At 40.1% G+C, this 27,189-nt stretch overlaps 1 protein-coding gene across 5 annotated transcripts in view; it reads left to right on the plus strand.

Annotated features, from left to right (window-relative positions):
- Positions 1 to 27,189, plus strand: part of HECTD1 (HECT domain E3 ubiquitin protein ligase 1) — a 67,911-nt gene that overhangs the window by 15,281 nt on the left and 25,441 nt on the right. For 3 of the 5 annotated variants that reach the window (XM_054970663.1, XM_054970667.1, XM_054970664.1), the window contains exons 10-26: positions 1,347 to 1,521; positions 2,458 to 2,596; positions 3,055 to 3,225; positions 4,374 to 4,596; positions 8,543 to 8,806; positions 8,905 to 8,981; positions 12,582 to 12,716; positions 14,392 to 14,538; positions 15,998 to 16,092; positions 17,256 to 17,361; positions 17,847 to 17,981; positions 18,066 to 18,205; positions 19,178 to 19,501; positions 20,056 to 20,222; positions 20,541 to 20,717; positions 23,265 to 24,101; positions 26,151 to 26,372. In XM_054970663.1, coding sequence (XP_054826638.1) covers positions 1,347 to 1,521; positions 2,458 to 2,596; positions 3,055 to 3,225; positions 4,374 to 4,596; positions 8,543 to 8,806; positions 8,905 to 8,981; positions 12,582 to 12,716; positions 14,392 to 14,538; positions 15,998 to 16,092; positions 17,256 to 17,361; positions 17,847 to 17,981; positions 18,066 to 18,205; positions 19,178 to 19,501; positions 20,056 to 20,222; positions 20,541 to 20,717; positions 23,265 to 24,101; positions 26,151 to 26,372 — 3,534 coding nt within the window. The remainder of the gene's footprint in view (positions 1 to 1,346; positions 1,522 to 2,457; positions 2,597 to 3,054; positions 3,226 to 4,373; positions 4,597 to 8,542; positions 8,807 to 8,904; positions 8,982 to 12,581; positions 12,717 to 14,391; positions 14,539 to 15,997; positions 16,093 to 17,255; positions 17,362 to 17,846; positions 17,982 to 18,065; positions 18,206 to 19,177; positions 19,502 to 20,055; positions 20,223 to 20,540; positions 20,718 to 23,264; positions 24,102 to 26,150; positions 26,373 to 27,189) is intronic. The other 2 variants (XM_054970665.1, XM_054970666.1) reach the window with 1 other exon arrangement.

The following is a 27,189-nucleotide window of genomic DNA, read 5'->3' on the forward strand; positions in this document are numbered from 1 at the left end:
GGCCGGAAAAAGTCTGAAATACTTTTATATAAGCAAGCCTGTATCCTAGAACAGTGTACAGCTTGCATATACCAAAAAACCCCACCTGAAATTGATAAAAGAATTGGTTTGATTCCATCATGTGATGGTGGAAGAGGAGTTTTACTTGATGTAGTCCCATTTGCACCTCAAAACATTTTGCAAGAGCTGCTGTAAGAGTAAGTGGTGATTTTTTTCCATTGCCCATCAGTGTTGCTGTGTACAAAAGACAAGCTATTTGATATAATTACTATAGTCCAGTTTGGTGGTGTGATATGTTTGGTGTAGTGGTTAAGAACAGCGGGACTCTAATCTGGAGAACTGGATTTGATTCCCCACTCCTCCACTTGAAGCCAGCTGGGTGACCTTGGGTCAGTTACAGCTTCTTGCAGCTTTATTAGCTCCACCCACCTCACAGGGTTATTTATTGATTTGATTTGATTTATACCCCGCCATCCCCACAGATGGGCTCAGGGCAGCTAACAACATTTAAAAAATACATTAAAAGTCACAAAACCATAAAATCAATAATAATTTTTTAAAAGTCATTAAAATAGTCCAGAAGCAGGCTATTTAAACAAATATTGGGAATCTGTATATGGGCATAGCAGATGGCCGAGGGCAGCCCCAGAAAAAGTGGTGGTCTTAGATGCAAGAACGAGGACACCCGCTGGCACTCAGCCAAAGGCCCGGTGGAACATCTCCGTTTTACAGGCCCTGCGGAACTGTAACAGGTCCCGCAGGGCCCAGATCTCCAGCTGAAGAGCATTCCACCAGGCTGGGGCCAGAGCAGAAAAGGCCCTGGCCCTGGTTGAGGCCAGATGGATGTCCTTTGGGCCTGGGGCCACCAGGAGTTGCTTGTCTGCAGAGCGCAACACCCTGTAAGGGATGTAATGGAAGAGGCGGTCCCACAGGTATTCAGGTCCCAGTCCATGAAGGGCTTTAAACACCAAGGTTAACATCTTGAACCGGATCCGGAACTTCACTGGGAGCCAGTGCAGCTGGCACAGCACAGGATTGTTGTGGGGATAATAATAACATACTTTGTAAACTGCTCTGACTGGGCATTAAGTTGTCCTGTAGGGCAGTATATACATTGAATGTTATTAATGTTATTATTAACAGAAGAAGGCTGCTGTCATGAGGTGTGTGCATGCGTGCTGAAATACACCTTGCATTTTGCCTTGCATGCGTGCTGAAATACAAGGTGGTATACAGTTAAGTTGAGTGAGTGCAAGGAATACTTCCAGTTGAGAAAGAGCTGTTACACAAGTGGAAATACCCCAAAATACTTTAATAAAATATTTTCATTATAAATACCATTTCAGGTGATTGGATGTGTCCAGTTAACAAAGGAGATGAAAAGAAAAAGAAAGATTCCAACAAAGATGAGGAAGAATCAAATGAGCCCAAAGGTGATCCAGAAATGGCTCCAATATACTTGAAACGATTGTTGCCTGTGTTTGCTCAGACATTTCAACAAACTATGCTGCCTTCAATAAGGTAAAAAGGAAGGGGAATGAGAAGATTGGTGGTGCAGGAGAGAGGTGAAAAGGGGGGGGATAGAGTTTAGATGGTTATGTTAATAAAATGTGTTTTTAAAAAATTAAGCACACATCATACAGTGATTTATAATGTGTTGAATTATACAATTCCTGCAATTCACATGTAGAGGTGGAATTGGCACCAATTGTGTATAACAAAATTTATGGGGTGGGGGTGAGGCGCAGTGGTCGAGCATCTGCTGTTGCATGCAGAATAGCCGTAAGTCAGTCTCCAGCTAAAGGATCTCATGGTGGTTAATGTTAAAGGCCAAACCCTGAGACCCCAGAGGGCTGGTGTCAGAGTAGTCAATACTGAACCAGTGGCCTGTCTTGGGATAAGGCAGCTATGTATGTACATGTGAATAACAAAACTCAGCAAAATGTCTCTCCCCCTACCTTTAAACAAAACATGTTTATCTTTTAGTGTTGTTTTCTAGTAGTCTTTCTTTCCCACCTCAAAAGAGATTTAGGTTTGTTTGAAAGTACATGACATTAAAGAAAGAAGAACCTCATTTCTGATAACTGTGTCAGTTCATGGAGCTGTTAAACGTGTGAATGGATGAGGAAACTAGAATAGTTTCCTGTCCTTTTACAAGTAAGAATGCCTTTTGCCCTGGCACTGTTTCTTTACTTTTTTTCACAACACACATGCATTATTGATTGTTTCATATGTTACACACTGTTTGGGTGTGGCAGTAGAAACGTGGAATGCAGCAGTGCTCCTACTCTGTCAGTGGTTTGTGCCACTATGCAATGTGAGCATCACCAAAATCTTTTGATCCCTAGTGATAATAGGCTGGAGGTGCTGAGTTGTAGTTGAACTTAGTGAAAAAACCTGCTCTCTTCTGAGTGTTCCTTGTTCAATTTTGTAACAATATTTTTCTGTCTTTAAAAGGAAAGCAAGTCTTGCTCTCATCAGAAAAATGATTCATTTTTGTTCCGAAGCTTTGCTAAAAGAAGTTTGTGATTCTGACGCTGGCCACAATTTGCCGACAGTACTAGTGGAGATCACTGCTACTGTTCTAGACCAAGAGGTATTTGTATTTTTCTTGTGGTTTCCAAAACTTTCTGTGGTAGAACCCTTGAAGATAGATTGCTGTAACTATCTATCGTATTGTGCATATTTATTTCTTATGATGGAACATTGAAACAAGTTTCCCAAGAGTGCAATACACTTGTTTTAGTTCAAATGGATGTAATACATGAAGCAAGAGGACTGATTGAAAGGCCTTTTGGAATAGTATGTCATACATGTATCATACTTTGTCAGTGTTGGTGCTGGCTGTGGCTCCCTGTTTGTCTGGTGTAAAACACTTTTTCTATGTAACATGTGAAATAGCCCTAGGTGGGTGTTTGTTCAAAGAGAGATGAGTTACACACTTGTTTCTAAGCTTTCAAAATGGTAGGATGGCCAATGTCTCTTAAGTGAGAACTGCTTGTCAGAAACTGGACTAGTGCCTTCTGTGTAATTTTTTAATTTTTTTTCCCCCAGGATGATGATGATGGCCACTTACTAGCCTTGCAGATCATAAGAGATTTGGTTGATAAAGGGGGTGATCTTTTTTTGGATCAACTTGCTAGGCTTGGTGTAATAAGTAAAGTGTCAACTCTAGCAGGACCATCTTCTGATGATGAGAATGAAGAAGAATCTAAACCAGAAAAAGTAAGTACAGGTTGCTTCCCTACTTCTTTCCATCACTTGTCTGAAGTTTTGAGTGAAAAGGGCAATATATTGTAGTAAGGGATCTTGCTGTGAGTTTGAATTGACCTACTATTTGGTGTTCTAGTAATACAGTAATACTAGACAGATTGAAGCTTAGTTATTTGGTTAAGTGATTGCGTCAGGTAAGTAGTTTATGCAGGAATAGATTTTGTCAAAAAGACTTCTAAAAACCAGGAGACAAGTTTGTGATGTGCAGGTTTTTCACATCTCCTGATTTTAGAATCCTTTAGTGAAGAAAATCTTGTGGCTGATGACCATCAGTATAACACTCTGAGTAGGGATACAGGAACTCTTTAGAACTCTTTAGACATAGTGGATATTCAAATCCCTGCTTACTTTCTTTGAACAATTGCAAGCTATATTTTAGCCTGATACGCTGTCTTGATCAAAAGTGTGAAACTGAATTGGTAGGGTTGAACTGCCCATTAAACCAATTTTGATATGTAGTTGAGGTTATTACAGTCCTGAACAATCTCCAGTCTACATATTCAGTTCTTTGATTGTTAACTGATCTATTTATTCACTCGGTTGATAGTGCTGGTTGGTGTGTTTACATGTACACTCAGCTTTCTGGGATAATCATTTCTTTTTCTGTTGGTCGGATAAAAAGGAGAAACAATTCTATCAGTCTCCAAAGCATGCTTTTATCAATTTTTAGAGTAATTGTCTATCACATGTTATTGGACATGGTACCAAAATTATGGATTTCTCTCCCCAGAGGGATTCATCTGTCCCCTTCTACCGTTGTCTTCTGCCAGCGGATGAAGACTTTTTTGTTTTGTCCGGCATTCCGCTGATTCTCATTGACCCTTCCTCTGGTTCATGTGTGTGTGTTTTAAGCATTCAGTTTTAATTATTTTAATATATATGTGTTTTACATCTTGTTTTAATGCTTTTATTATTTGCCACCTTGGGAACCCTAGGTTGGGTAGAAAGACTGCGTAAACATTTTAAACAAAAATAAATAGCATGTTTTAAGGTCCCTATACAAGAATGTATAGCCTGTGATTCTGCTTGTGGTGATTCTTTTTCTGATAGTTTAGTTTACACGCATATGGAGTTGTTTATTGGGTCTGTCTTGGTTACAGGAAGATGAACCTCAGGAGGATGCTAAAGAGCTACAGCAGGGTAAACCATATCACTGGAGGGACTGGTCAATCATCAGAGGAAGAGACTGTTTGTACATTTGGAGCGATGCTGCTGCTTTGGAACTCTCAAATGGTAGCAATGGATGGTTCAGATTTATCTTGGATGGAAAGCTGGCCACAATGTATTCCAGTGGGAGTCCTGAAGGAGGATCTGACAGTTCAGGTACAATCCTGTTCTCAACTAATATTTAATGACATCAAATATTACATATTTATTACATATTACATATGTAATTACATTTATTACATATTACATATATATATATTGTTTGATTTTGAGATGTTCTGTTTTACAGGAATTGCTTCACTAAATAGTAAAGGATGTAAACAGGTGGAAGGTGGTCAGTTTATTGTGATGCTTTTGTCAACTAGCATGTGATAGTAACCTTTCTTAGTAACTGTGTTCAGTGAACATATGAGCTTCATTTTGTATTCTTTCCTTTCTATACATACTAATCTTTTTCAAACAGCAATTAAAGGCAATATGCAGTGGCAATTCACTGCATTCCAGGTGTAGCAAATCGGAATGATGGTCTTTGTGGCTTGCATCTAGTTAGCTGAATGAAGTTGCATGTCTGTGTATGTGTGTGGACAATGCTGTAAAGTTACTCATTAGAATCAAGAACTCAGTGAGAGGTCTAGAAGAATTTTATATGTTACTGAGATATCAGTAATTTAAGCATAGTGGATATTGCTTGCTCTTTCACCTTTTCTAGTGTCTTATTTTTTTTTACCAGTGTAATAACTAATATTTGAAAAATAGTGAATCGAAAAAACGGTTATAGCTTAAGATTCAAATTCTCAGGAAATTGATTTTTTTCTAGCAGAATAAGGCTACAGTTTGAGTCTTAATTCCAAAAGCTTTTCTGTCCAACAGTTCTTAAATTGGGAATTTGGTTATTAGGAAACATTATTTCCTTAGTGTTTATTAGTTTTGCCTCTGCATTGGAGGGGTAATGGAACGTATAGGCTACACGAACACCGCTTCAGGTGACAAAACAGTTGGCACTTTGGAGATTGTTTCCTTGTTGTATATGAAGCTAGCTGTCTTACTCAGATTTTTGACATCTCAGAAGATCATGTTAATTTTGATAAATATTAATGTTTATATTGTAAATCTGTGTGAGTCTAGGATATAGGCAGCCTAGAAAAGTGGCAGAAGAGTAAGAAAGAGCAGCCAAGTAGACAAGATTAAGCTGGCCGGTGCACAGTTGCAAAACTTTTATTGCCCTGTGAGGTCATGAAAAGTGTGGAACCAATGAACTGTCTGTCAGGGCCGGATTGAGGGGGGGCAGGGGGGTAGCCTGCCCCCAGCACTGCTGCCAGCCGTGTGGGTGGCTGAGCGCAGGGTTGGGAGGCCCTTGCCAGCCCCGCCGATGGGCCTGCTGGCTTGCTGAGAGTGCAGGACCTCCCAGCCCTGCGCTCAGCCACCCACACGGCAAGCCAGCTGCCCCAGCGCACGCCGCCGCCAGCTCTGCAGCGCACCATGTGCTGGGGCGGCCAGCTTGCCGTGTGGGTGGCACGGGGCAGCGGGGCGCACAAACCCACGCAGAGGGCCTCCTAGCCCTGCACTCAGCTGGCTCTACGGCAAGCTGGCTGCCCCAGCACACTGTGCGCCATGGAGCTGGCGGCGTCGGCGTGCGCTGGGGCAGCTGGCTTGCCGCGCAGGTGGCTGAGCACAGGGCTAGGAGGTCCTGCACGCACGGCAAGCCACCCGGCCGCTCCACAGCACACCGGGCACTGGGGTGGCTGGCTTGCCGTGCAGGCGGGCACGCCTCCCACCCTGCACGATGATGTCACAAAAGTGATGTCATCACACAGCGCTGGGAGCGTGCGCGTGCATGCGCACGCAGAGACCTGGGCAAGGGCTGCACCGGGCACCCGCACCTACGACTTTTATATTATGTTCATATTATTCTTGTGCTAAATTAACATTGCATTAGTAGTTAAAAAGCATGATTAGGTGCTTGTCAAGTTGCCACTCCCTAAGGAGCATTCATAGTATATATTCTGTGTGGTTTTCTTAGAAATGAATTGTATTAGGTAGGTGATTATAATCAGCATTAATTCTGTGAAGGCAGCCTGAATTGTTCTCTAAGAAGAAAACCCAGACTTATTACAGCGTAATGTTATGGACCGTCCCAGAGTGATTATAGTAACATACTACTGTAAGCGGTTGCAAAATTTTATTCTATTCAGGTTTTAACATTTCATAGTTGGGAGAAGAAATGTTTTTAGTATCATGTAGCCCTTCCTAATATATGAATGAATTTTGTTAATCAGATAGTGAAGTCTGATTTAGCCAGTGTTCTTGGTGCCCGAGACAGAATAGGCAGCAAGGGACTTACTCATCTGAGCAGTGTACTTTTGAACAAAAGGGAAGAATGCAGCAATTGACTAAATGTGTGTGACAGCAGTCTGTATACAATTATTTTTAACATACGAGACTGTTCTCAAGTTCTCAACTTCTCTGCACATGTATGAAGGTGCTAGTATCACTTGTGGCTTTGTGCACGTACTATATATATGGGACTGCATTTCTGCAGTGACAGCAGCTTTGAAAAGTGCCATTATTATCATGGGAGATTTTAGCAACTGCATATATACATCACACACTGGAAACACTGTTACACACCATCCTTGTTTCCTTGCAAGCCCAACTGGAAGTTAGAAGGTAACCGTAAATGTTACTGAGTTGATGGTGTAGAGCGGCCATCATGTGGAAACCAGTTGTTAATATCTGGTAAAAGATACTTAAGATATGTCTGTATATTATACTTCAATTGGATTAACTGTGATGGATTATGTTCCAGTCAACCTGACATGTTTAGGTTTACAATGTATCTTAGTGATTTTGCAACATATAATGTAACAATTTTGTTTCTCTTCAAAGAAATTGCCATTTAAAATGTACAATAATATTAAATATCCAAAAATGTCATAGTTCCCTTCTTCCCCTGATTGAATTTCTTTTTAAAAAATAAAATAGATTGAAACTACAGTTAGGTATTCCTTGTGAGGTTACCGACTGATCTGTAATATCTCTCTGGATTCCATTTTTCTGCAAAGCTCCTTTCTTTCCTCTTCCAAATTTGGACAGCCAATTTATTCTTAATTTATTCTCTGAAGATGCCAGCCACAGCTGCTGGCGAAACGTCAGGAACTACAATGCCAAGACCATGGCAATACAGCCCGGAAAACCCACAACAACCATTATTCTTAAATGTTGAGAGCTTTTCTGTAGATGAGTTCCTGTTAGCAGAAATGAAACATCAGTAATATAATTTGATACATACACATTCATATTTAGATTATATAGTAAACTTACTAGCACACAACTTCCCAGTTGCCCACTAGTTAGGCTTCACTTCATGGTGGTGGAGAGTGCTATCAAGTCATAGCTGACTTATGGCAAACCCTGGGGTATAAGGATGCCAGGCAACTCTCAAGAGACTTCACTTCATGAGTAAAAGTTCTTTATTAATAAGATACCAGTATCATATGCTTACACCGTCTTTGCTAGGACTGGCGACTACAGACAGGTACAACACAGTTATAGGTTCCCCAAAGCTACTCCTGATTTCTCTCCCCTTTCTCCTAACAGTCCTCTAACTCTGCATTCAGGAAAACAGGCTATGTGATTCATGGACCACTCAAGGTTATGCAGGCTCCCAGGCTCGGGAGAGATTATAGCAGGAACAAACACCTTCTGTTCCCAGTTTCCCACCCCATGTTCAAATAACAGAAACACTCAGATGAACAACATCCGCTTCAGCTGCAGGGGGGTATTGAATATGACGTGATCCTGAGTTTTCATGGCAAGAGACTAACAGAGGAGGTTTGCCATTGCCTGCCTCTGCAACTCTGGTCTTTGCTGGAGGTCTCCCATCCAGTTACAAACCCAGGCTGACTCTGCTTAGCTTATGAGATCTAATGATATCAGACTTGCCTAGGCTATCCAGGTCAGGACAGTTTTTCACTTACTGTGGTATAATCTATCCTGAGAACTTGAATCCCACTTAAATGTGCACTGAATGAAATTGTTAGACTAAGTTATTATATGTGCAATACTTAAAAGCCAAATACTAGTTACTTTTTCTTTTTAACAGAAAGTCGAAGTGAATTTTTAGAGAAGTTACAGAGAGCTCGAAGCCAGGTAAAGGCATCCACAACAAGTCAACCAATTCTCTCAGCCACGGGGCCTGCTAAACTTACTGTGGGGAATTGGTCTCTCACCTGTCTAAAGGAAGGAGAAATTGCTATTCACAATTCAGATGGTCAGCAAGCAACTATATTAAAAGAAGATCTGCCAGGTTTTGTTTTTGAGTCCAATAGAGGAACTAAACATTCATTTACTGCTGAAACCTCTTTGGGTAAGTGTGTAAAAATGTGTAATAAGATGTCAAGGGCAGTTGTATGTGTGCAGTGTTGTGGCAACATGATAGCTTTACTTCTGGATGTTGCTTTGTAGGATCAGAATTTGTGACTGGTTGGACTGGCAAAAGGGGCAGGAAACTAAAATCCAAGTTGGAAAAAACAAAGCAAAAGGTGTGTACATTTGTTTTAAACGTTTTAAATTGAGGAATTGGCTTTAATTTTTGTAATTACTACACTGTTTCTTACCTGTGCTTATTTATTAGTTTGAAGATGAATTATACTTCAGATGCTGCTTGAGTATGAAAACTAGACTATTCACTTGAAAAAAGAGATGGAAATGCAAATGTTTGTAATGTCAAAAGTTCCTTGAAGAATATCAAAATAAATTAGAGGAGCCCTGAGAGGAAGTCCTGGAAGCTAGATTCTGTATTCCTCATTTTATCCATAGATTCCAATATCTTTGTATATTTTAAGTCTACAAAAATTACTAGGGATGCCAGACCCCCGGCGGGGAATCCCCCGCCCCCACCCCTCAACCCTGCCCTCACTTACTTGGCAGGGGGGGGCGCACCTTCTGTGCGTGCTTCCCTGTGGCGCTGTGCGCTCCTGTGCGCAGCAGCCTCCTCTGCGGATCGGGCCTGTTTTGGCCAGCTGCAGAGCACAGGAGCGCTCCTGTGCTCTGCAGTGCCTCAAAACAGGCCTGATGTGACTCCAAACAGGCTTGTTTCGGGCACTGCAGAGCGCAGGAGTGCTCCTGCACTCTGCAGCGGCTCAAAACAGGCCCGATCCGCGGAGGTGGCTGCTGCACACAGGAGTGTGCAGCGCCACAGGGGAGCATGCATAGAAGGTGCGCCGCCCCCCTGCTGGCCAGGTAAGTGGGGGCAGGATGTGAGAGGTGGGGGCAGGGGATTCCCTGCCGGGGGTCTGGCATCCCTAGTAATTTCTGTAGACTTAAAATATACAAAGATATTGGAATCTATGGATAAAATGAGGAATACAGAATCTAGCTTCCAGGACCTCCTCTCAGGGCTCCTCTAATTTATTTTGATGTTATTCAAGAAACTTTTGACATTACAAACATTTGCATTTCCATCTCTTTTTTCAAATGAATATTCTAGTTTTCATACTCAAGCAACATCTGAAGTATAATTCATCTTCAAACTAATAAATAAGCAGCGGCTCAAAACAGGCCCGATCCATGCCCAAACGGGCCAGTTTTGGGCGCTGCAGAACACAGGCACTCCACAGCGGCTCAAAACGGGCCCGATTCACACTCAAATGGGCCCATTTTGGGTGCTGCAGAACGCAGGAGTGCTCCTGCGCTCTGCAGCGCCTCAAAAAGGGCCCAATGCGTGCCCAAACGGGCTCGTTTTGGCCGCTGCGGAGCGCTTCTGCACTCTGCAGTGCCTCAAAACGGGCCCAATGTGTATCCAAACAGCCCCGTTTCAGGCACTGTGGAACACAGGCGTGCTCCCGCGCTCCACAGCACCCAAAATGAGCCCGTTTGGGCGTGCATCGAGCCCGTTTTGAACCGCTCCAAGGCGGAAGGTTAGTGGTAGGCCCCTATCCCCCGCCGGGAGGTTGAGGGGGCCTGGCATCCATAATAATTACATACACATTTTTAGTAGTCCACTGCTGCCCACACATATTTGTAAACATTATTTTGGCAAGTTGATTGTCACCATTAATATTTTAAGGCTAAGTCTTTACTCTGCTTCACAAAAGCTACTAGTTTTCCTGGTTGTATCAAGCAGATAGTTATATGTTGCTGGTGCTTAATGGTAGTGCTCCTGCGCTCTGCAGCGCCTCAAAAAGGGCCCAATGCGTGCCCAAACGGGCTCGTTTTGGGCGCTGCGGAGCGCTTCTGCACTCTGCAGTGCCTCAAAACGGGCCCAATGTGTATCCAAACAGCCCCGTTTCAGGCACTGTGGAACACAGGCGTGCTCCCGCGCTCCACAGCACCCAAAATGAGCCCGTTTGGGCGTGCATCGAGCCCGTTTTGAACCGCTCCAAGGCGGAAGGTTAGTGGTAGGCCCCTATCCCCCGCCGGGAGGTTGAGGGGGCCTGGCATCCATAATAATTACATTCACATTTTTAGTAGTCCACTGCTGCCCACACATATTTGTAAACATTATTTTGGCAAGTTGATTGTCACCATTAATATTTTAAGGCTAAGTCTTTACTCTGCTTCACAAAAGCTACTAGTTTTCCTGGTTGTATCAAGCAGATAGTTATATGTTGCTGGTGCTTAATGGTAGTGCGATATCCAGAGAGGATAATTTAAACTCACAGGGCCTTAAAATATTGTCTTACGGGTTTTAGAATTGTTTTGATTCATAGATACCTGAAGTTTATGACCATAGCCCAGTCTTTTTGTAAATGAGTTCACTTTGGAGTGTTGTGATAAATTATTGCTACATAAGCCCTTTCCTCTTGTGTATTTGCTGTATAAAGTTCATCCCATGGAGTTTGGATAATTTTCGTACTTGCACAGATAGAGCATTCTAAATTGAATTTATTTTTATTCATCTATTTTATTTAAAACATTTCTGTGCTGTCTTTCTACACAAATAGGGTCCCCAAGGTGACAAACATGCAAACAGTTTGATGTATTGTCGAAGGCTTTCACGGCCGGAGAACGATGGCTGTTGTGGGTTTTCCGGGCTGTATTGCCGTGGCCTTGGCATTGTAGTTCCTGACGTTTCGCCAGCAGCTGTGGCTGGCATCTTCAGAGGTGTAGCACCAAAAGACAGAGATCTCTCAGTGTCACAGTGTGGAAAAGATGTAGGTCATTTGGTACATCAAGTACCAATCCATATGCAAAAGAACCTCCTCAGAATACAGTGAAGCCTCCCGCCATTAGCATTCCACACCCTGGGACAGGATGACTCAGCTCAACCCCACCCCTCCTGAGTAGATACAAATGACCTACATCTTTTCCACACTGTGACACTGAGAGATCGCTGTCTTTTGGTGCTACACCTCTGAAGATGCCAGCCACAGCTGCTGGCGAAACGTCAGGAACTACAATGCCAAGACCACGGCAATACAGCCCGGAAAACCCACAACAGCCATGCAAACAGTTTACTGGAGGCATACCTGATGAAACAAAAAAAGTCTTCACCTGCTGGTGGAAGACAACAACAGAGGGAGAAACATGAAATCTTCTTGGAGAGGGAGTTCCAAAGTTTCAGTTCTATGATCAAAAAGGCCCTTTCTTGGATTTATCTAGACAGCATTGTGAAAAGGCCTAGTTCCAAGTGTATTTACTCCCATTATTCCACACTGAGGAAACCACCTTGATCGATTCCATCTGATTTTTCTAGCTGGAATTGCACCACATACCTGGCTAGACAAATAGCATCACGTCCCTGTCCAATAGATGGCCTTAATCCCTGTGTGGAGCATTTCTTCACCCAGGCTTGTTGAGATAATATAGGACTTATTTCCAGAATTGTGGCAAGGCTGTAGTTCAGTGGCAGAGCCCATGCATGCAGATTCCAGATTTAATCCTTTGCATCTCCTATCATATTTTTTAAAAATTCCAGAAATTTGAGAGAAGTTGAGAAGAAACCTTGGTCCAGTGTTAGGCATTATTAAACCACAAGGCCCAAAGAACTGGTATAAGGCAATTTTATTCAGCATCTCAGGCTACATTTATCTGGGATTAACATCTGTAAATCCCAAGAAAAATATTTCATTTGGTTTTTAAATGAATTGCTGTGATATATACATGTAGCTTAATTGTGGCTTCTAAAATAATGTTGGCAGGTACGAACTATGGCTAGAGATTTGTACGATGACCACTTTAAAGCTGTCGAAAGTATGCCTAGAGGTGTAGTTGTAACACTGAGGAACATAGCAACTCAGTTAGAGTCTGCGTGGGAGCTCCATACAAACAGGCAGGCAAGTACAAATACTTAAATGATAATGGTTGACATAATTTTCCATTGTGATAATTAGAGGTGGGAATGTTGTTACACTGACGTTGGTCTGGTGCAGATGTAGAAAAAAATCCCCCTCCTGGTTTTATTTACAGATTATTAAAAATAGTCCAGGAACAGCTTCTCCCTTGGCCACTGATAATCGCACATCTATTACACCTGACTGAAATTGGACTGTTGCCATTTACTTATGAATAAGTGGAGAATAGAGATGGGCATGGAATGGAAAAAATACAAACCACTTAGTTTCACGAACCACGAACTCAACAAACTCAACCGGTTTCCAAACCGGTTCGAGGTTTGGGGTTCATCGGAGCCACAAACCCTCAGAAACCAAACCAGAAGGAGACAGCCTCCAAAAAGCAGAGAAGGAGAAAAATAAAAACAAATAAAAATCTTAGTCAAGCAAGACCACAGTTCTACTCAAGGGCCTAACACTAGATTGGGAGTGGGGGGTGGGGTGGAAAGGTGAAAAGCTAAGACTAGGATGTGGGGGAAGAAAGCACCCTTTTCCCAAACACCTTCCCAATCCACAGTAAGAAAAGGCAGCAAGAGAAAAGAGGCTTTTCAGTCCCTTTTTCAAGCAGCAAGAAGTGCACTGCAGGCCAAAGATCCCTCCCAAGTTCCTGGCAATACAGCCAGCAAGCTCTCCACTCCCTCACCCACTTGGGAGAAACTGAAACCAGGAGGCACATGGCCTCCCCTATTTATGGGAAAAGCCAAGATTGAACAACACAGGAGCACTCAGGGTGGCAGAAAGACCTGCCTAACATGGTTTGGGAGGAAGAGATTGGTGTTACCATGGCTGCTGAAGGCCCATCTTCTCAGTTGCCTTAGAGATTCTAACCCTCCCTCCCCTTTTCCTGGCTGGATGGGCCAGAGTGAGAGCTCTCTAGTTGGCAGGAACAGTTACCAATCGAGCGTGGAGGCCTCTGATTGGGGGCAACCTAAAGACTGCCACTGTTGCCTGGGCGATGGAGTGAATGGCACCAACGTGCCTAGCTTTCCGAACCAGCAATGGAACGGAATGGTAGGAAAAGTCGTTTGTTCCATAAAAACACTGACCCACGGAATGTGTTTCTTTGAAAACGAACCAGCCGTTCTGTTTGGAATTTTGTTCTGTGGTTCGTTTCATGCCCATCTCTAGTGGAGAAACAAACTGAAACTGAAGTCCAGTTGTACTATAGACTAAAAAAAATTATTCCAGTGTAAGCTTTCAATGCATTTCATTCCTGCAAATGCATAAAGTAGTTGTTCAGTAGACGTTTATACTTAAAGCTGCAAACAACAGAAAGGAGGGGGAGAGATGTTATAAAGAGAGGTCGGTTTAAAGGCACAGCCAGTTGAAGAGTGATGAGTCTGTGTAGGGTGGGTGCAAACCATTGGTTGATAGGTAGACAGGATTAACACAAAGTCATACCAAATGCAAGAAAAAGCAGGGTGGAGAAGAAAGCCAGATATATTGCAGCCTTCTCCTGATCCCTGATACCGAGGGTCACTGAGCTGGGCTCTCCTGGAAGGTATCACTTACTATATGGATACAGAGAGAAGAATTTTATGATAATGTTTTATAAACTTGTCTGTTTTTGTTCTGTAAGAATTGAAATGAAGAGGAGCATTATCTGATTTTCTTTCAGTTTATTGAAGGAGAAAACACTTGGCGAGATTTAATGAAAACTGCTCTGGAGAACTTAATTGTCCTACTGAAGGATGAAAATACTATTTCACCATATGAAATGTGCAGCAGTGGCTTGGTGCAAGCACTTCTTACTGTTCTGAACAATGTAAGTTTATTGCTGAAGAACCTAGTTCACTTAAAAGATTTAGTCTTTTCATACTCAGAATAGCCTCAAAGAGAGATTTGTTTAAACACAAGGATCTACAGATTTTGGCCGTGGATTCCTCTGGCAAGCACAAAAGTTTGGCAAAAGTTGGATTCTCTTCTTATTTGCACTGGGGTATTGAGAAGATAAACAGTGTGAGCAACTTATGTTCCTTGGAAAAGATTCTTGCTGTTTCATAGCTTTACCAAGCCATACCACAAATAATGAGATCTTCAGGGAATGGCTCTGTGTGTTTGAGTATTACAGTGAAGTGAATAAATGGAAAGTGCCAGAGGACTGTTACAAGGACTAGTTCCGTGCTATCCTTCCTTTCTCTGCCCCTTGCCGAGCAGTCTTATTTTCCCTCAGCCCAATGCACAAGCCAGAACAAGCAAAATTGGTGAAATGCCTCCATGGAAGCCTTAATTAAAATGAGCAGTGGAGCTTTTCTTGTTGAATTAGAGGCTGTTTGGATTTTTGTCTAATAGTACAGCTGACTGTTTAGCTGATATTGGAGAAGATGAGCATTTCAACTTCCTGATGTTGCTATGATTTCAGGAAGAACTTTTCTGTGCCTCAGACTCTGTGCAAAACTTTTAAAAAACCTTTCTGTTTCACTGTCTCAAAATTCTTTGTGAGATACGCACTTTCTTGTTCTCTCTTCTACTCCTTCCCTTACTGGTCAAATGTATGGGAAGGCAGCACCTGGGAAATTACTGGTATGTTCACAGTATGTCAACTTTTGAGAACTTTCTTCCTACCTAGTCATAGTGACTTGGGGGCAAGTACCTATGAACTATGTGGGACATACTACTAAGTAACTGACATAGAGACAAACAATGAATGTCTCACGTTACTGAGAAATATAGACGGAAAAAAGTTGCCCAAGTTATGATGAAGTTACAACCTCCTGAAATTGTTTATGTTGTATTTTATTTTGACCTTTTACTTTTTTATTAATGAATTAACACACAGTTTGGCACTTCTAGTATAGGGCACTGTGCTGATATGATAGGAGTATGTGGTAGTGGAGTTCTACTGAAATTCCTTCATGCCTGGCCTAGGAGCATTCAACCATTTGTTCTTCTGTACAGCTTTTACTGCTTGATCTAAGAACATTGTGTGCATTTGTCTCCTGAGAGTGAACAAGCTGCTTGAAAGACCCTGGGTGACATGTGGCAGAGCTTGTGTAATGGCAAATCCATCTTGGCAGTGACTTCAAGGAAAGAGTTACAGTGGACTTCATGGAGCAGTTCTGCACCCTGCTCTTTATGCATGCAAGGTGCAGAGTTGCAGCCACCTACAGTAGTAGGTGGGTGGAACTCTGCACCTTATACGTGTATTATATTAAAATACTCATTAATTGTTATATTCTTGCTTTTTACTGTAGTTAAATAGTGTTCTCTTTTTTCTGTTTTAGAATGTGGATTTTGATATCAAACAAGATTGTAGTCAACTAGTAGAAAGAATAAATGTATTCAAAACTGCTTTCAGTGAAAATGAAGATGATGAAAGGTAACTTTTTATGTTAGCAGAACATATGAAATTATTCTGGTTATGCTTTCTCTTTTCTCTTTTGTAATGGAACTAAGACTGGTTCTTGTTTTTATCATGTTTTTATTTCATGCGTCCCCCAAGGAGTGTAGGACAATGTTCAGGAGTGGAGGTTTTGAACTCTGGTCTCCTGAGTCCTACTTTGCTCTTACGTTAGAGACCTTCCCTTCTCTGCTCTTACCTTAGAAGGGAAACGAAACCATAAACCGCATGTATTATGATAGAATTTCATTTCCTATAGTGTACATAAAGAGGAGCACTGTAAATTGATATAAAAAACCATTAAGTTGTAACTTTCAGAAAAGCGACAGTTGCCTCGTGAGATCATTATTGACTTTTCAACTAAAAAGATTCGGGACACCATCCTATATAACTCATACAATGCGGATTTGGACTTTATGGGTTTGAAAGTCAAGATTTTGAAGGACGTTCCATTTCTAGTCCGGAAATGGCGTTTTAAATATAAAAAGTTTGCAGCTCTTCTGAGGGACCATGGAATAAAGTACAAATGGTTATTCCCGGAAGGAATATGGTTCAGATATAAAGATCAGGCCTATAAGATATTATCAGAAGATCAACTAAAGGATTTTGAGAATAAAAACCCAGAACTCTGCTGCACCAAGAACGAAGAAAAGGAGGAGCCGGAGGGGGGGGGGGAGGAGGAGAGCATTGCAACAGCAGTTGCACAGAGAGAATTGCGTCCGGGACCCAGAAGGGGGAGGAAAGTTTAATCAGAATTTGAAATGTTTATTCTCTGTATGATTAACCACTCCATCATTATTCTATGGAGCTATTTTTGTATTATGACAGTATGAAGGGAAACATTGAAGTGTAGTGTTTAGTGTTTGTAGTTCATTCCCCCCCCTTTTTCTTTTTCCACTCCCCTTTGTCCCTTCCCTCTTCCCTTTCCTTGTGATAGTCTGGTGTAGTGTTTTGTAGTTATGAAAAATAAAAAAAATTTATAAAAAAATTTAAAAAAAAAAAAAAAAAGTTGTAACTTTCAGAAATATATTTGCAACGTTGAAAAGGCTTATGGTGTTGGAACTCTTCTGTCAAAAGTCTGACATTTCCATTCATTTTGCAAACAACCTCATAGAAATCATGCACCTCCTCTGTTTCCACAGTCGTCCAGCAGTTGCATTAATTCGAAAATTGATAGCAGTATTAGAATCTATTGAACGTTTACCTTTACACCTGTATGATACACCAGGATCAACATATAATTTGCAGGTAATTTTCTAGTGGTATGGAAATCTACTGTTTTGTATCAAAGATGACTTCTCTGTAGAGTTCATATACGTAAATGATCTCAACTTGCTCTGAAAAAGCATGTGCTTTTTATCAGTCCCTGGATCAACTGGCCATAAATTTGTTTTAGTGACAAATTGTCGGGGGGAGGCAATTTGTATTTTCCCCCTAGATAAAATTGTATGAGTGAATTTTAAAGAAGTCAAAGGAAATAGGCTTTTTAAAAGATGCACAGTAAGTCTGCTGAGTTTCCTTTTCGCATTCTGCCCTAACGTGCACAAAGTACATGTGAAGTTTTTATAGTTTGATAAAAATTCTAGCCAGTACTGTGATACAGGAAAGGGGAGGGACAGAATACTTTGTCTTAATCGTTCAGTATGTGTATTAAGGGTTCTACTGCTCATGTAGGGTTCTTACAGTACTTGTTTCTTATATTTATACATAAGATTTTGTTATGCTGGCTTTAGATACTAACAAGAAGACTACGGTTTCGTTTGGAGCGTGCTTCTGGGGAGACAGCTTTGATTGACCGAACAGGCCGAATGTTGAAAATGGAGCCTTTGGCAACTGTAGAATCTTTAGAACAGTACCTTCTAAAAATGGTGAGCAAACTCTCGATCTACCATGTTGAAAGAAATATATATTCTTCTGTAATACATTTCTGTGATACGTTTTTCTTTTGTTAGGTTGCAAAGCAGTGGTATGACTTTGACAGAGCGTCTTTTGTTTTCGTAAGAAAACTACGTGAAGGACAGACATTTATTTTCAGGCATCAGCATGATTTTGATGAAAATGGAATTATTTACTGGATTGGAACAAATGCTAAGTAAGATATTGTTACCTTCTGTTCTACATAGTGCTGAAATGTTTTTAAATGTAAAGAAGTTGTATTTAGGTACTAGACTCCAACAGCTTGGTTCATTTGTAATACAAGATTATGGTTTTAGTGTTTAAATAGCAACTTGGACTTGTACACGCCCCCCCCTTTCGCATTTTATGTTTCATCTTTTGGCGAAATCATGGGGTTGCGTCCTGACCGCACATTCAGTTGAGAGTGGCATGCTCCATTGACACAGGGTGCTTTCTGTGTGTGGTGGGAGCAGACAGCCCGTAACTGGCTGTTAAATCCAGATTGGACAAACTTTGCTAAGATTGGGTGTAACAGCTCCTTATGCTTGCTGCAAAAGGGGAAGGAAATCCAGTTGATGAGAGAGTAAATACATCCAAGGTTCAGGCACAAACAGCCATTGATGGTTTTGTAATAAGCCAAATCCTCACTGTGATTTTTTTCTTTTAAAAAAAATTAGTTTCCTCTACCTTTACATATTAGCTCGGACTCTTGCTATCCCAACCATCTGCAGGAAGCATTGTTACTCATTTCCCGCTTCTGCTGCAGACCTCATCTATGTGCTGCTCTTGTGGGGAGGAATCCACTGCCTTCACCCTGAGCAAAATTTCAGAGGGCACGACAGGCTACAATAGGAGGGAAGTTCTTTTCCCTGACTACAGCAGCAGTCACTTAGCTACTGTTTTTTGGTTATTCATTTTTATAAATATAGGATATATTGTTTTATCTTGGCCAGTGTATTCATTTGCAATCAATTTTAGTAGTCAGAGGACAGGATAGAAACATAAAAGTAAATATGAAATCAGTTTCAGATGATGTTTGTAGTATGACCAGAACCATGTAGAAATCAAGTAGTTTTAAATTTCTACTTGAAGCAGAATTTATGCAGGTTATTTCAGAACTTGTTTTGTTGCTCATGAATAATACTAACTTTTGTTCTTTGTATTGCAGAACAGCATATGAGTGGGTAAATCCAGCTGCCTATGGACTAGTAGTAATTACATCTTCAGAAGGTCGGAATCTACCTTATGGGCGTTTGGAAGACATCTTAAGCCGTGACAGTTCAGCTCTGAATTGTCATACTAATGATGATAAGAATGCATGGTTTGCTGTAGACCTTGGTCTTTGGGTAGTACCATCAGCTTACACATTACGCCATGCTCGAGGGTATGGAAGATCTGCACTCAGAAACTGGGTTTTTCAGGTATCTAAGGATGGACAGAACTGGACTACTCTCTACACTCATGTTGATGATTGTAGTCTCAATGAACCTGGGTATGTAGTGTTGAATCTCTGTTTCTTCCGTTGTAGCTGCATTAAAAATGCTTTATTTCTTCTGAATGATTCTTTATTGCTCTGTCTTCCCAGAGCAGTTATTTTTCTACACACCTTTACCATCCATAATATGCAGAATTCTGAAACCATTGAAATCACTGTGTATTGGTGATTTCCTTCATGCAAAATCTTGTTTGCCAGACTTAAAACAGTGAAGGGCTCGACAAGAAATAATATACATGCATTATTTTATTCTGTATTTGTATTTGTCTTTAAAAGTGCAGTATTACTTTATGAAATTAATGAACATTGAATCTTCAACACAGCAGTTTAAAATGAAGTGCAACTGTTAAATTTCATGCAATAGTAGAGTAGAATTAATTATTGCTTTGTTCTAAAATGCTTTTTTTCTTTTTAAAGTAATACTAAAGTAATGTCTTTGAACATTAACACGTAATCAACTGTTCTCTTTTTTTCCTAGTCTGTTTCCTTGGTTTTTAAAAAAAATTTCCACTAACGTTTTCATGTCTTTCCTCTGCCATATTCATGTAAAGCTCAACAGCAACATGGCCACTCGACCCACCAAAGGACGAGAAGCAAGGCTGGAGACATGTACGAATTAAACAAATGGGGAAGAATGCCAGTGGGCAAACACACTACCTCTCTCTGTCTGGATTTGAACTTTATGGCACTGTGAATGGTGTGTGTGAGGATCAGCTAGGTAAGCAATGTATATGAACTAATGTCGTGTTTCCTCAACATACATTTCTCATGAATTGAACTTTATTTCATTGATTTAAAATCTCGTACATACAATCCAGAAGTTAAAGCAAACTTACAGCAAAGAGTAAGTTTGCTGTGAGTAAGCTTGTTTTAACTGTTAGCTGGATATTATGCACACAGTTTGTTGGATACTTTCAGTAAAATCAAAATGATGAAATGTTATGTAGCTTGTTTTGTTTTTAACCCTGTTTTATGGATAATAACAAAATGTTCTGGTTAGCATTTTTATTTTAATCACCATTTCCATTGCATGTAGGAAAAGCAGCTAAAGAAGCAGAGGCTAATCTGCGAAGGCAGAGGCGGCTGGTTCGTTCTCAGGTTCTGAAGTATATGGTTCCTGGTGCTCGTGTCATCCGAGGCATTGATTGGAAATGGAGAGATCAGGATGGTAGTCCACAAGGCGAAGGCACAGTTACCGGCGAATTACACAATGGTAAGCACACTTTTAAATCTCTTTAAATAACTAAGTTGCTTAAATAGTTTTGTGTGTTGTAGCCTTATAGTGTGGGAGGGGGTAAAAGATTAATTTACAACTCTGTGTTGATGTCTGGTCATTGTAAAGCTTGAATTCACTGTCATTGCACTTCCTGAAAGGAAGAAAAATTGCTTGAGTTTCCTGAAATGTAATTAGCATTATAATCCTAAATACAGTTTGAGTAAGCCCCACTTACTTGTTTAGGAACATGCTTTTAAATGAAAATATATCAAATTGCTGCTAACAGCAGAGGACCCATTATATGGATAGATCTGTTAAGTATTGTTTATGATTTGAAGTGGGGATAAATGGAGAATCCCTTGAAAAATGAGAGAGTGCCTTTCATATCACTGTTTTCACTACAATAAGGGCAAGTAAGGGCAAGTAGTCTGTATTATCCTTGCATCTTCACAATAAAGAGGCATCCAAAATTTGAATTGTGGTATAGTATAAACAGTCCTGGGTTTGTGATCTTGCTTAAGCATTATTTAATCCTAATCTTCGTAAGAGATTCTGCTTTGTATTTTGAGAAATTTGTATTTCAATAAAGCTGAATGTTAGGTTACTTTTCGGTCATAGTTCAAAACAAGGAAGCCTTACTGGTCCATAAGAATACAATTTTTTTGTACATATTAACAGCTACAAAAATAAGAATAATATAGAACTCTAACTAAATCATCAAATATAGTTGTTATGAATATGTGTAAATTACATTATTTACATTATGTACATGTAGTAAGTATATAGGTAGCTGTGACCTCTCTGCTTGGATATTTTGTATACTGAATTGCAGTGTGAATGATAAATCAATTATTTCCTGTCTGTAATAGATCAATTGTTTCCTGTCTGTAATATCAGAATACCTTGCTGTACCTTTTCTAGCTTGGCATTTGCAGCACCTCCCCCCCCCCCTGATCTTTGTTGACTTTCCTGCCTTTTCTTACCTTGCTAGCTTCACTGGGATCAAGTTGCTGTTTTGAGTCTGATCATAAATAACCGAAGCCCTAGAAATTTAGCTTTATACTATTATTTGAGGAAGGAAATGTATAGTGTATAACACCTGCTACCCTTAGTAAAATATTCAAGTTCTACTAATCTCACTGTTTTTTCTGCTTTACAATGCCCTATTCCCTTCTTTGCACTACCATTTTTAGATATGTCAGAGTTGTGACTTCACATACTATTTTCAAAATTCTAAAAAAATCACTTTGAAATATAGTGATTGAATACTGTGTTTTATACACACAACACACTGTATTATATATACCATATATATTACTATATATAGTAATATATAGTGATTGAATATAAATTTAAGTACTCTCTGTGAGACGTGTCCACTGCATTTACACTTATTGCAGTCCTAAGCAGAGTTGTACCCTTCAAAGCATATGGACATCATTGGACTTAGAAGGCTATACTCTGCTCAATTTTGTGTTGTATTCTACTACTTATCAATATTTCATTGAATGGAAGCCTAAGTTTCTCACACAGTAGAGGATTTAGGCTTATAAAACATTGAAAATATTAACTTCATAGAGAGAATAAAATGTTGATGGTAATTTTAAAACAATTACTGCTTGTAAAAGTAGATGAAAAAACAGGTCAGAAGGAAATTTTCCCCCTATTATGGAGATACTACTTTTCTTTATTCAGTTTTTAGGTTTGATTAACTAGTTAAAAAAATTTAAAATATTACATAAGTGATAGATCTTCATATTTGAGGGAGAAAGCAGCAGGGCTTGTTGGACCCCAAGGTTTGTCTACATTCTTTCTGCTTTGACCTCCAACACCCACCCCACTTTTGCAAAGTAACTATATTTACCTTGCTACAATCTGCCAGTGGCGTGTATTTAAGAACTTGGCATCTTCTTCTCTGCAGTAGTATATGCTGTATTGACCTTGTTGTAACTGACTAGCAATCAGAGTGGAGTAGTATAATATGCTTCATCGCTCTTACCATCACTTAATAGTCTGACACAACATACAATAATCAAATTATTTCAGAAACTTAAGACAGTACATACAAAACCTAATAAGATTTACCAGGTGTTTAGATAACAAAGGGTTTTAACTGCCCGCGTCTGTCTTCCTGACTTAGGTAAAACTTTAACTTGTTTAAAGTAATTTAAAGTTTCAAATTAATTGCTTAACTTTTCTATCAAATGCTGTTTTGTCAATTATATAAATGATTAACCTTGTAAAGAAGGCACTTGATAGAGCACATCTTTAAAGATGTAATAGATTTCAGACTACCTGGGAGCAAATATTTTCTGACTAGATTCTTAGATATTCAGAATTAAGATGAGTGATGTTAAATTAATACACCTAAAATTATGGCTACTTTGAACTTTTAAAAAAGTTTTTATATGGCTTGGCTTTCAAGGCCATTAAGTAATCTGTAATAGTGGCCCAATGAGAAGATGATCCCATATTGTGGAGCTACTGTCTGACACGCTCCTGTCTGCTTTCTGCTGGGTCTCACAAACTCCTGTCCCTTTCTAGGCTGGATTGATGTCACCTGGGATGCTGGTGGCTCTAACTCTTACCGTATGGGCGCAGAAGGAAAATTTGACCTCAAGCTTGCCCCAGGGTACGACCCTGATTCAACGGCATCACCCAAACCTGTTTCATCCACTGTTTCAGGCACAACGCAGTCATGGAGCAGCTTGGTGAAAAACAACTGTCCAGACAAGATGACTGCTGCTGCAGGCTCCTCAAGTAGAAAAGGAAGTAGCAGTTCTGTCTGTAGCGTGGCAAGTAGCAGCGACATCAGCTTGGGTTCGACCAAAATGGAGCGGAGATCTGAAAATGTAATGGAGCAAAATATAGTTTCAGGCACTGACGTCCATGAGCCAATTGTCGTACTTTCCTCTGCTGATAATATGCCTCAAATTGAAGTAGGGTCTTCATCCAGTGCAAGTACCAGCACCTTAACTGCGGATGTGGGAAATGAAAATGTTGAAAGGAAGTTAGGACCTGACAACTCAATCCGTGCTACTGGGGAGTCCAATGCAATATCCATGGGAATTGTTAGTGTGAGTTCTCCAGATGTTAGTTCAGTATCTGAGCTAACCAATAAAGAAGCCACTTCCCAGCGACCTCTTAGTTCTTCAGCAAGTAACAGACTTTCTGTGAGTTCACTGTTGGCTGCTGGAGCTCCAATGAGTTCCAGTGCAAGTGTTCCTAATTTATCCTCACGGGAAACCTCTAGCTTGGAGTCCTTTGTCCGGAGAGTGGCAAACATAGCTCGCACCAATGCTACTAACAACATGAATTTAAGCCGAAGTAGCAGTGATAACAACACTAATACTTTGGGAAGGAATGTCATGAGTGCTGCAAGTAAGTAAAACTAAACATAATTAAATTTCAGTAAAGGGGAGGGAGGGAGGGAATGATGTTGTCTTGGTCTCCTTCAGAAGTGGTAGTCTTGGATAGTCAGCTGGGTTAGAGTTTAATCGTATTGCCTCTCTGCCCAGTATTGGATGGATGTCATAATTTGTGAGAAATTGAGCTATCACAGAACAGTTGGTGAGGATGGTATAATAGCAACTGTTGTAGATGAGGTTGGCTTTTTACTCTCTAGTTTTGAATTAATTGGGAAATAATTGTGGAATTCCTAAAACATAGATAAATAAATAATCCATGTTTTATAGCAGCCTTGTTCTTTGACTGGATCTTCAGCACAACTAAATGTACAAAGTGTCTCAAGACTTAGGAAAGCACTTGGTTCAAGGAAGTGAAACACATTTTCAAAATTAGGTCCTGTTCTAGCATAACATGCTAAGTGTATGTCAATGACACATTTATTTCTGAGGCTGGTTAAAATGAATGGCTTTGTTAGGCAGAACTTTCATTAATTAGGTAACATGTTGACCATTTGTGTTTAGAGAAAATAATTCCATTTCTAAATTGCTATACTAATTTTTTTGTCTATGAACAAGTTACAGACTCATAATAGAGTATGTCCACTACTGATTTCAGGGGTGTGTGTGTGTGGTTTACTTTTGTTTCTCACATGAAGATTTGACACTGATAAGAATATGCAATAAGTGGGAAATGGAGAAATATATGGGAAAAGTTTATTCTCTTTGTAATTAAATATGCTTCTTATAATTTTGATAGGAAGCACAGAGTTATTTTATCATTTTGTCTTACGTCAGGTCTGGTCAACTCCTGGAGGTTTCAGTTGCTTAGTTGGAGCCTTCATGTTCATTTTTTTTCTTTTTTCCTTCAAAAAATGAGACAGGAAATGGGAAATAATATGAAAATGCTTTTGTTTGTCATGGAAAGTAGAGATGGGCATGAACCAAAAAGAAAATGAACCATGCAGTTCGTGATTCGTCACATTTCATGAACCACGAATTTTCATGAACTTGCCCCAGTTTGTGAACTGGTTCGTTTGGTTCGTGAAAACGTCACATCCAGGTCAGCAAATCGTAACTTCTGGGCCAGCAGAAGGTCTGCAGGAAGTCCATCCCCTGTTGCCTAGGAAACTGATTGATAGGCGCCAGGCTGTCTGCAGTGATGAACCAAAAAGCAAACCAGCCTAAAGTTTGTGGCGGTTTGTCAGAAATGGGCTCTGATGAACCACTGGTTCGTGAACCACAAACTGGTCTGGTTCATCATGAACTTTGGTTCGTATTTCGGTTCATGCCCATCTCTAGTGGAAAGTAAGGAAGTCCCTGTGTGTGCAGAGATTGGAATTACATCCCATATTATTTGAACATTTTGGGGAAGTGGGATTGCTTTTCAATTTCTTTTTTTAAAAAAATGGTTTTTTTTCTTAATATTGAGGAGTACTTAAAAGATACTGACCAACTGATCAGCTGCCAACAGTAGAGAAATTTGGGTATGAATTCACTGAGGCGATAAAAATAATCTTAGATTATTCTAACTTCATTAATGTGAATTGCATGACCTGTTTACAGCAGATATTATATCTATAAAAAATGGAGAAAAAATATTTAGGCACCACTGGGAGCAAGCTCAGTTCTGGTGGCATTGCTAGCACCTTAGGTTCACCTCAGTCCCTTGAGCAGAAAACTGTCCATGGGTGCTGAGCAAATGGTCTGGAGTGCAAGTGGTTGTCTACTTTGGGCTGATGCACCCAAATATTGTACGCTACAAATGATTGTGAACTTTGTAATATTTATGTATCATGTAAAAATACTTATTAAGTCCAGTTTTTAACAACTACATTAGTTTCTTTTTCTGATATAGGCTATTTTATTTAAAGCCCTTTTCTTTCATTGACCAGTAGCTCTACACTGATAAATTCTTGGTGACTTTAAAGCAATTTTTTAAAATATTGGTTTAAAACAACATTCATGAATGTTAATTATACTGCTTTGGATCATTTATTTTATCTTACCGTATCTTTATCTGTAGCTTCTCCTCTAATGGGTGCCCAAAGTTTTCCTAATCTGACTACAACTGGTACCACATCAACAGTGACCATGTCTACATCCAGTGTTACTAGCAGCAGCAATGTAGCCACAGCAACTACAGTTTTATCTGTTGGTCAGTCACTTAGTAACACTCTAACTACTAGCCTAACATCAACATCTAGTGAGAGCGATACAGGTCAGGAAGCAGAATATTCTTTATATGGTAAGTTTAATTTTTAAATGAACATAAGCAGATTTCCAGTTAATGGTTTTCCTTTTCCTCCTTTTTTAAATTATGGGTTTCTCACTTAGTAATTTCATTTACTAAAGCATATTAAATAACTGAGCTGTTACCTTACAGAAAGGATTCTCAAGCAAAGGCTTTTTAGTCAGAATGCCTGCATTTCCATATTTTCCAACTCTTCACACTCCTACACATGCTTTTCCCTGATGGTGTTTTTATTAGGCATTTCAGTGTTAAGTTACTTAAGAATGTAAAAGAACTAGCTGAGCACATTCTAGAATAGTTCCCATCATATGATATGGCAAACTTCCTTTCATATGTATCTTATGAAAGGTCTTTCCAACATGGGGCTGGATCCAGTGAAAAATCTTACCAGAGCAGTTCACAGTGGAGTTATTTCTCACTTCTTCCTCCCCGCAGCGCCTGCTATTTATCCCAGAAGTTTTCTCTGAGAGTTAGAGAAAAACACCCTATAGTATGGGATGGTACAGAAAAGTGGTTTCATCAAATTACACTATCCTCAACATCTGCTCATACTGTACCTTGTGGTGGAATTTTTGGGACAGCCAGCTTGGCTGCTGGGGTAATAGAAAAGTCATGGAAAGATTTTGCTTTGCCACTTCATTTTGCAAGATTTTCTGCTGAGTCCAACCCATGGTACTTTGCAGTTATTTCATGATTGAATAAATTTGCATTGAGATGATGGGATTAGGAGCATTTGATCTTCATTGTCAGCATTCTAAATTGTATAGCATTATCATGCACAATACTTAAGCAAAGCATGCCACATGCTTTG

This window comes from Eublepharis macularius, chromosome 2 (assembly GCF_028583425.1).
Source record: "Eublepharis macularius isolate TG4126 chromosome 2, MPM_Emac_v1.0, whole genome shotgun sequence".
Taxonomy (NCBI): Eukaryota; Metazoa; Chordata; class Lepidosauria; order Squamata; family Eublepharidae; genus Eublepharis; species Eublepharis macularius.